This window comes from Psammomys obesus, unplaced genomic scaffold (genome assembly GCF_907164565.1).
Source record: "Psammomys obesus unplaced genomic scaffold, mPsaObe1.curated_primary_1811, whole genome shotgun sequence".
Classification (NCBI taxonomy): Eukaryota; Metazoa; Chordata; class Mammalia; order Rodentia; family Muridae; genus Psammomys; species Psammomys obesus.
This window is the reverse complement of record NW_026596134.1, coordinates 4206776-4217113: the sequence shown is the minus strand read 5'-3', so window position 1 is coordinate 4217113 and position 10338 is coordinate 4206776. Positions and strand designations below refer to the sequence as shown.

General features: G+C 47.6%; 1 protein-coding gene across 3 annotated transcripts in view; it reads left to right on the top strand.

The window, feature by feature from the left end:
• Eml1 (EMAP like 1) overlaps positions 1-10338 on the top strand; it is a 148294-nt gene that overhangs the window by 113029 nt on the left and 24927 nt on the right. For all 3 annotated transcript variants that reach the window (XM_055592928.1, XM_055592926.1, XM_055592927.1), the window contains 2 exons: positions 4820-4848; positions 9032-9161. In XM_055592928.1, coding sequence (XP_055448903.1) covers positions 4820-4848; positions 9032-9161 — 159 coding nt within the window. The remainder of the gene's footprint in view (positions 1-4819; positions 4849-9031; positions 9162-10338) is intronic.

Genomic DNA, 10338 nt, shown 5'->3' with positions numbered 1-10338 from the left:
TGTGTGTGTGTGTGTGTGTGTGTGTGTGTGTGTGTGTGTGTGTGTGTTGGGAACTTTAAAAATAAAACCAGGTTTCATTGATGTGTTTCAGGTTAGCCCACCTAGCCTGGCACTCACAACCCTGCCTCAGCATTCCAAGTGCTGAGATTACAGAAACGTGCCACCCCATTCAAGCCCAACACAGTTTTTCTCAACCACTCAGAGCAGCTCAGCATCTGGAACAATGCCAAGGCACCTAGTAGGCACCTAGAAAACATTTGTTGAGCAAATATACACTTCTCTGTCTTAATGAGACAGGTTAAAATGATGGAGCCTGACAGTCGCAGGCAAGCTTCAAGCCCAGCCCTCCCACTCTTTGTTCTTTGATCCTGAAGTACTTTAACGGGGCGGGGGGGGGGGGGAGGTAGATTCTTCAGCACAAAAATATTATCTACCTCACATGTGTCATGAGGGTTGAATAAGGTCCCCTCCAGGCCACCGGGCTGGCCTGCAGTTGTCACGCGTAGCTATGATTAACATTGCTCTGTCTCAGGGTATCGGGGTCCATGTTTGCAGGTGTTTGATCACAGATCTCCCTACAGCAAAAATGCCTCTCTTCTCGGGGACTGTCCTAGTTTTGTCTCTGTTCCTGTGATAAAAAGCAACTATTTCAGTTCACCATTCCAGGTTAGGGTTCGTCACTTTGGGAAAGTCCCCGTGACAGGAAGTCAAACACTTAGGATCCATAGTAAGGAGTAGAGAATGTGGGGCAGGAGAGGTGGCTCAGTGGTAGGAATGCTTTCTGGTCTGGGCAATGGTGGCACACGCCTTTAGTCCCAGCACTTGGGAGGCAGAAGAAGGCGGACCTCTGAATTTGAGGCCAGCCTGGTTTACAGAGTGAGTTCCAGAACAGCTACATAGAAAAACCCTGTCTCAAAAAACCAAAACCAAAAAACGAACAAACACACAAAAAAGGAAAAAGAAAAAAAAAATGTTTTCTGTTCTTGCTCAGGTTCATTCCCTGCACCCACACTGGGGGTGGGGGCTCACAACCATCTGTACCCCCAGTTCCAGGGGATTCAACACTCTCTCTTGGCCTCCGTATGTGCCAGACATATACGTGGGTACACAAGCATGCGTGTAAGCAAAACACTCATAATTTTTAAAAAAAAATGAAAAGGAAAGAAGAGCTGAGAGCTGTGCATGGTGGCACACACCTGTAATTCCAACACTCAGGGAGGCAGAGGCAGGAGGATCTCTGTGAGTTCAAAGCCAGCCTGGTCTACAAAGCGAGTCTAAAACAGCTAGGGCTACACAGTGAAACCCTGTTATGAAAAAGCAAACCAAACAAAAAAGAGAATGAGCCCAGGCATGTTTATATTCTCTCAAGCCTCTCTCCACATTAACATAGCTCATGGCAAATGGCGCTGCTCATATGGGCCGCGTGAAAGGATTCACAGGGCGTGCTGACAGCGTCATGACAGACTGGGGCCGGCCTCCTCAGTGGCAAACACAAACCAGGGGGGAAAGCAGGGAAAGGGTTTGGACAAACAGTTTGCTGAGAAAGACACAGTCCTGAACTGATAGAATGAGGCCCAACCCATCTTAAAGTACATCTTAAAGTCACTCGGAGAGGCCTCCCAGCACCCGCCTGTGCTGTGGTCTTCCCGCTGCTGCCGCAGAGTGTGGAGAAGGGGGTGACAGTGTTTGGACAGGCTTCACTTCACCCAGAGAGGCTCACCCTTCTTCAGCCCCCACCTGAGGTTGGTGTTTTGCAGAATGCCTGTGTCTTGGGCTGCCTGTCTGTAACCCTCCTCCACCCGGACTCCATTCCCACTCATGACCTCCCTTGGGCCCGAGGAGGTCAGAGACATTGTCTTTTCTCAGTCCCTGGAACACAAAACTGCCCAGCAAGCATTCCTCGAATGAATGAAATTACTTAAAAACCTTAGAGCCATTTAAGAAACTGGTAAAGATCGCCACCTATAGGCTGACTGTTAACACCACACTTTGGCCTTAGAGTTGTGTTTTGTGCTGGAGTCAAAGTCTCTGGTTCCTTAAAAGATGGTTTCACTCTTCAATCCCGGCAGCCATTTACCTCTTAATGGGCTTTAAATAGTAGGTGCTGACAGTTGTTTAGTCATTTGGTTCTTTCTGTGACTGTTAACAGAGGGCTCCAGAGATAGAGATACAAGTGGGTTCCTGTGGGTAAAATTGGCCAAGTGGGAAGCAATCAGTGGCAGCGCACTGGCACTTTGTCCTGTCTCGAGCAGTCCGAGGTGGTTCTGTCCGCTTTGTGGTTGAAGGAGCAAAGCCTATGGAAGGGAAGATGTGTTCCCTTAAGCGCCGCATAGCTTTGATTTAAAGGAACACAAACGCTCTAGGACCCCTCGATGCCTCTTCCATGACCTTTGGCTTTGGTTCCCACCTTGTGCTTAGAAGCCATTGTCTCTTCTTTCCAGAGTCCTAGGGACCTAAGCATCCTTGAGGGTTTGAATTCTCCTGTGGATATTTGTCTGTAGCTGTGTGTGTGTGTGTGTGTGTGTGTGTGTGTGTGTGTACTCACCAGCATTCACACATGTGCATACCAGAGGCTAAGACAGTTGTCTTCCTCAGTCACTTCCGACCCGCCCTTTTGACACTGGGTCTCACCCTGAACCCAGAGTTCCCCCATTGCCTACGCTGGCTAGCCAGAGAGCCCCAGGATCCTCCTGTCTCTGTCCATCAGACACCTCCCCCACCAACACTAACCTTTCTCTGTGGATACCGGGGATCTGAACCCAGGTCCTCGTGTACTTTATCAACTGAGGTACCTCCCCAGTGCCCGCAGGTGCACTTTCCTATTTCTGGAAACTGGAATCATTGATGTCAGGGTCCAAGGCTTCCGCATCCTTTCACCTGGGTGCTCCACATCACGATGAAAAGAGTCTGTTTCCTGTCTTTTGATTTCCTGTCTGGCTCCCGGATTCTGTTTATACACCCTTGGGAGGTTTGCCCTGCTGCCTTCTTTTTTTTCCTTAGCTTTCCCTGTCTTGTCCTAACCCTGACTATAAGCCTAATACATAAGTGGCATAGAATCAGGACTCTTGCTTCTGCAGAGCACACAGATCATTGTCTGTCACTCATGTCCTGACAGTGGGGACAAGCTAGGGGAGCCACGGAAAGACAGCTATCCTAAGTTCGATATGGAGCTGAAGCCACCAAGCTGTATACTGGGGGGAGGAGGGAACCAAAAAACAAAAAAAAACAAAAAACAAAAAAAAAAACCCACATAGGTTTTATTGCCTTCCCTCACCCCTCATCTCCTCTCCCCTCTTGGGTTTCCTTTCATATTTTATAGCTTATACCTACATAGACATACAGACAGGATCCGCATATGAGAGAACATGCGTGCTGGTTAGTTTTATGTCAACTTGATACAAGCTGAAGTCATCAGAGAGGAGGGAACCTCAATAAGAAAATGCCTCCATTTGGCCAGCCTGTAGGCAAACCTGGAGGACATTTTCTTAGTGGCTGATGTGGGAGGGACCAGAGCATTGTGGGTCAGGCCACCTGGGCTGGTGGTCCTAGTTATTTAAGATAGCCCATGGGGAGCAAGCCAGTAGGTAGCAGCCCTCCATGCTCTCTGCATCAGCTCCTGCCTCCAGGTTCCTGCCCTGTTTGAGTTCCTGCCATGACTTCCCTCAGTCATGGATTGTTACCTGGAAGGGTAAGCTGAAGTAAACCCTTTCCTCTCCAAGTTGCTTTAGTCATGTGTTTCATCACAGTGATAGTAACCCCAACTAGAATGTGTGCTGCTTTTTTTTTTCTGAATCTGAGTTATCTCAGTTAATATAATATATTCTAGATCTATCCATTTCCTGTCAATTTCATTTTTTTTTTTGCAGCTGCATAAAACTCCATTGAGAGTCTGTATCACATTTTTATTCTTCAGTTGATGAACATATAGCTAGTTCCATCCCTTCTGTTGATGGACACTTAGCTGGCTCCACCCCTTCTGTTGATGGGCATATGGCTGGCTCCACCTCCACCATTATAGATAGTGCAGCCATAAGCATGAATTTGCAGGTTTCTCTGTGGCAGGAAATAGGACTCTGACCATTGTAAATAAGTTCCTTAAGTCTGAGACAGAGAGAGAGAGCAGAAAAAGTTAAACCTAATGCATTCGCCGAGGCCACTCTCACCTTGGCTAGCCAGCTGTTAGTCTTTAACCTATATTTGCTTTCCTTAAAGCACAACTTTGGTTAGAAATAGGGATTACAGTCTCATTCACTTAATTCTGAACATTTTTATATACCCATATTTCTTTTGCAGTGAAATTGGCCTTGTTTTCTTAGTTCATATTATTTACACACCACGTGTAAGAAAATGGCTGTAGCATGCAGCTGTGGGGCTGGGAGGGGGCACACCCCAGGTGTGCTTTAGAAACTGCTTGGGGGTGCTTGGGAGGTGGCTCAGCAGGCACAACACTTACAGCGCATGAGTGGGGACTGGAGCTCAGTTCCAAAGGCACGGTGGCTGTGGTGGTGCGCCTGTCAGCCCAGTGTGAGGGAGCTGGAGATGGGGGACTGTGGCACATGCTGGCCAGCCATGCTGGGTGAAAGAGTGAGTGAGCTCCAGGCTCAGTGAGGGACCCTGCCTCCATGTGTGAGGTAGAGAACAATCAAGGAAAAGCATGACAGTCTCCTCAGACCTCCACGTGAGCACACCACATGTGTAGCCACACACAGGCAAGCACACATCTATACATACACACACACCACAAACACACAGACATGTGCAAAAATATACTATACGTACATGTAAATAAATACTGTTTTTATTTGGCTTGTCTTCACAGCAAACCCAAGGAGCCTGCATTCAGTCCAGGTAAGTTCTGTTTCCTTGGACTTGAGGGCTGGGGGACCTATAATTTAGACCTTGACTGAATGGTAAATAGAAAATGGTGGCCTCAGAGTCAGACCACGGGTACTCAGAAAACAGCTCTGGCATCTGTGGGGACCACCAAGCAGCCACTGGCTGCTCAGATAACAGCAGCTCGCCAATAAACTGGTAGAGACGAAACCCCTACCTGCCCCTTGTCACACCCACAGGGACAAGTCAGTGAGGGTTAGAGCAGAAACTTCCCTGGTAAAGATGCCTCTGTCTTAGCCCTGCTCTGCCTACCTCTCCTGCCCTTCCCAAAGCTGTCCCAGCCTGTCCAAAACGCCTGCTCCCTTTCTGCCTCTAATTTCCTAAACTGCACCAGTACTTCGTAGATAGCCATCCATATATCTCTCTAAATCACACTTCATAAGAAAGCAGATGCTATGTTCTCTTTTTTAACGTATCAACTGAATTTTTATTTTTTGTCTTTTTTTTTTTTTTTTTTTTTGAGATAGGATTTCTCTGTGTAGCCTTGGCTGTCTGGCTTTGTAGACCAGGCTGGCCTTGAACTCACAGAGATCCACCTGCCTCTGCCTCCCGGAGTGCTGGGATTACAGGTGTTCACCACCACTCCAGGCTGTATCAATATAGTTAAAACATGCAAAAAATAATTACAGGTATGTAATTAAATAAATCATCTGATTTTCATTTTCTCATTCCCCCCCCCCCCCGCCCTGGTGCAAAATAAAGACTAATCCGTGAAAATGTAATTACCACAAACCCACAGGCGTGCAACCTGAGCGTACATGTCAGGATGCCTGAAGTGTCCCCTCGTTCCCTTGTCCTCTGGGGGGAGGGGAGCACGGCTGGCCGGTGGGCACCCCGGCAGACAGGCCGGCCACACTTTCGGTACCCGCCATCTCTCTGTCTTAGCCCTTCAGTCTCCGAAACCCCAAGGGAAGAGCCGGGTGACGCACTGCAAAGGTAGGCAGAGCTTCCCAGCCCACAGCTCTCCGCACAGGGCTGCTGCCTGCGTCCAGGGACTGGGCTCCCACAGGCAGGGGCTTCCACGCATGAGGCTTCTGTGCTCTGTCACCTGGATGGGCTTTAGCACCCGGCTGTGATTTGGATTGCCACTCCTCACTGGCTAGCTACAGGTCTAAGAGGAGCCGAAGAGAGCTGAGGCGGCCCTGGAGGGCCCACTGTTTGGCATGAAGCCCCGCACTGCTGGCCTCTCCCCACTAGCACCTCTAGGTTTGGTGACTGTGTGTTGTGCTCCTAACACGTCTGAAAACAGCGTTGCTTCCCCGTGTTTGTGGTGACTGTAGATGTAGGCCGTCTGCGTTGACAGTGCCCGATGGCACACGGCTAAACATCGCTTTGGCCTGGCCAGAAATTTTTAATGGTGAGGTAAAGAGACGTTGGTCATAGGCCTTCCTTCCTGGTGCCCACGTGGCTTCGATATTGCTCATATGTGGACTCTCTGCCCCTACGTCTTTCGGAAATGCCATTCTATAGGTGTTAGTCCTGGCACCCTGCCAGATTGATTCACGTTTCACAGAGAGCTGGTGGGGTCCTTTCAAATCTCACTTTGAACCCCATCGTTCCCACTTCCCTTTTCTCTAAGATGGGGCTGGTGCCTGCACTTTTTAAGTCTCCATTTGTGCTCGCCAATGAGTGAACAGAGACTTGGGTGAGAAAAGGAGGAAAGAGGCTCAGAAGAGAAGGGAGGGGAAGGGCTGGAGGTGAGGTGAGGGAAGACAGGCGGCGAGGTTCGGAGAGATGCTTCTGGCCTGAGAGGAGAATCCTCGTGGGATGGACATGAAGATGAGGTCAGTTAAAGAGGCAGCGTAGCTAGGGCTGCTAGACAGAGCATAAGCAAGCAGGCAAAGGGCCACAGCGAGGCAAGCATTGGATGAAGCATCTCTGGGCCCCTTGGATCGGCAGCAGCATGTGAGGTGACTTGAGGGAGCAGTAAGCGAGCCTGCAGTGATGGCAGGCACGGGTGGACCAGTCCGGGTACAGCCAGGGAGGATGGTGCCCACGGCAGGGACATCCCGACCATCACTGGGGCAGTGGCTGGAGCAGCGTGCGTGGGAGTGAGCACCTTCACGGCTCTCACCACAAAGTCGAGCTTCCTTAAACCCAGACTGAGGCATGTCATGTGCACTGGGATCTGAATCGCATGCACGGGGTGACAAAAAAATAAATAAATGTTGCATGTGCTGTTTGAAAGTCTTTAGGCGTTGAAGTGCTCTGATTGTCACTCAATTCGTCCTCATCGTATTCTGTCTGAGGTGGTTTTCTGTGGGACTGGTGCAGGTTTTTCAGGCTGCCCCTGCCTGGCTTAGATACCACTGATCCTGGATTCTCCAATCTGTAAGAGCATCAGAATGGAGGGCCTGACCCCTAACTCTGCATAAGTCTAGGAGACATTTTCCCCCTCATATTCTAGCCTTAAAACTCTAGTCAGAATACTGGGAGTGGGTTGGATTGGGGTGGAGGGGCAGAAGTTGCCTCAGGTCAGCACTTCTTTTTTAATTTTTTTTTTTTTTTTTTTTTTTTTTGCCCCTTTTTTTTTTTAGAATACCAAAAGTAATTTTAGGGGCCTAGAGAGATGGTTCAGCACCTAAGAGCACTTGCTGCTCTTACAGAGGATCCAGGTTCAGTTTCCAGTACCCACGTGGCAGCTCACAACCATCTACAACTCCAGTCCCAGGGGATCTGATGCCCTCTCTGGCCTCCACACACCAGGCATGCCCGTGGTTCATAGGGTCATACACATAATAATAATGGACCTTCCAACTCAAAAACAACGTTGTTTTAATAGAAACAGTCAATCTCGAAAACTGCCCTCCCCCCTCTCTCCCCTCTCTCTGTCTCTTCCTTCTCACTGTCTCTCCCCTCTCTCTGTCTCTCCCCTCTTACTGTCTCTCCTCACACTCTTTTTCCCCTCTCCTTCTCCTTCTCTGTTTGATCTTCTACTTTTTTTTTTCGTTTTCCTTTTTTAGCTTCTCTCTAAGCATTTTTGTTTTAAATTTTTAAAACATTTCACTTTTAAGATTTATTTATTTAGCTGGGCGGTGGTGGCACACACATTTAATCCCACCACCAGGAAGGCAGAGGCAAGCGGATCTCTAAGTTCGAGGCCAGGCAGGTCTACAGAGTGAGTTCCAGGACAGCCAGAGCTACACAGGGAAGTCCTGTTTTAAAACTGTATATTATTTAGTATTTTTACTGCATTCTTGAGTGCGCTTCTGCTGACTTAGCATTCTTATTCTTTGCATATGCAATAACTGGACAGTGTAAAAGATCCACGGGAGTATATTTTACACTCGTGTAACAAATCGATTTGATACTGAGATTACATGTGTGTTGGACTCAGTAACAGACTTAAAGTGTGTTTCTTCATTAGTTGTGATTCTTTGTGGTACGCTTTCTTCTGAGGATAACATATCTCCACCAAGATGCCACAGGGAATGTCTGTTGGACTCCAGTTCAACAGACCTAGACCTTTTACAAATTCCCATGTGTGTTCTGAACTCGAGCATGAAGCTCAAAGTTAATGACGACACAAAACTTTTATTTCAAGATATTTAATGTGTTAGATTTTTTATTTGAATGTAATGTTTATTTTCGTGTGTGTGTGTGTGTGTCTCTGTGTGTGGGTATGCGCGCATGTACACAAGCACCCGAGGATGCCAGTGGAGGGCAGCAGATCCCTTGGGTTGTTGTGAGCCATCTGATGTGGGTGCTAAAAATCCTACTTGGGTCCTCTGGAAGAACAGCGCACGCTCTTAACCCCTGAGTCGCCTCTCCAGGCCCTGTGTGTGGGGTTTTATCTCCTCGGGAACACTGATTGCAGAGGACATGGGGGGGGGGGGGGGGGGGGGGGCCCCCAAGGGGCAGGCGCTTTCCCCGGGGCCTGACTGCCTGAGTTTGCTTCCCCGAGTCTTACGTGGTGGCAGGAGGGAACCAACCCCCACAAGCTGTTCTTCGACCATCAGTCACATGTTCGATGTGACCCCTGTACCAACCGACACATTAAATAAGCAAATGCATTAAAAAAAAATCTTTTAGGGTACACAAGGGAAATTGCCACGTGTGCATTCACAGGCTAACCAGAGCATGGTGTTTGCCTTCAGGGTGCCCAGCTATCTCACTGGCATCTTCATTGTTTTTGTAGAAGAAGGATATGTAAAAATGTTTCTTCGAGGCCGCCCCGTCACCATGTACATGCCCAAAGACCAAGTGGATTCTTACAGTTTGGAAGCAAAAGCTGAATTGCCGACGAAGCGTCTGAAGCTGGAGTGGGTGTATCCTTTCCTCGCCGGCCAGATTGTCGGTAATGGCTCCTGGTGAAAGTTAAATCTTTTACTGGTAACTTTTCTTTTTTTTTTAATCAAATTTTCAGGGCAAGTTCTCATGATTGAGGTTCCTGTTCAAATGCCACACCCATTGTCTTCCTGAAGCGACAACATGGGAATGATCATTGCACAGATGAATGGTTTTGGGGCCAGGGGAATAGGAGTTTATGGCCTTCTTACCAATCTAAAAGAGCAGTTAAGTAGACAGACACAGAGAAGCAGCGAGCTTAGTAAAGATAATCAAAGCTGAGTAAAATTTAGGGCTCTAATGATCATGATAGAGCTGTTTGTTGCTCTGGCTTTTTTGAGACAGAGTCTTACTGTGTAGCCTTGCCTTTCACGCACAGCAATCCTTCTGCCTCAGTCTCCTGAATGCTAGGGTTGTAGGGATTAGCTGCCACCCCTCATAAGCACTGGTGGTCTTTCCCCACCATTCAGTGTGTTTAGCTCATTTTCACTGTGGAAGGAGGCGGCAATAGTCCCTTCCCCTCTGCCAAGATTTTACACTCAAATAAATACATAGTGATTGTCTGCTGCTCACTGATTAATGTCATGCTCTGATGACAAACTCCAAGACACTGGTTTAAACTGATGCTGCAGAGCCTCTCTCGACAAGAATTAATATTTAAGATTATGGAATCATACTCATGGAAATCAAAAGATTAGATGTTGGTCGGCCATCTATTTTAGCACATGCCACGGAAGGGAAATGCCTCCCCTTTAAATTGAGCAGTTTATGAAATCTAATCCAGAAAACATATTTAAAGAAGGCTTCCTTATTTGTGTTTTAAAAGACATGAAACAACAATTTTTGCGCCAAATAAATGGCAGATATATATATATATATATATATATATATATATATATATACATATATATATATATATTTTTCCACTCAAGTTCAAGTGATGCTTTGCTTTCAGAAATACACATGTTAAAATTTTGACACTGGTCAATGAGATGGCTCAGTGGCTAAAGGCCCTTGCTACCAAGACTGAAGACCTGAGTTCAATCCCCTAGACCTACTTGGTGGAAGAAGAGAACCAGCTCTTGCAAGTTTATCCTCTGACCTCCACATACACACACACACACACACACACACACACACACACACACACACACACAC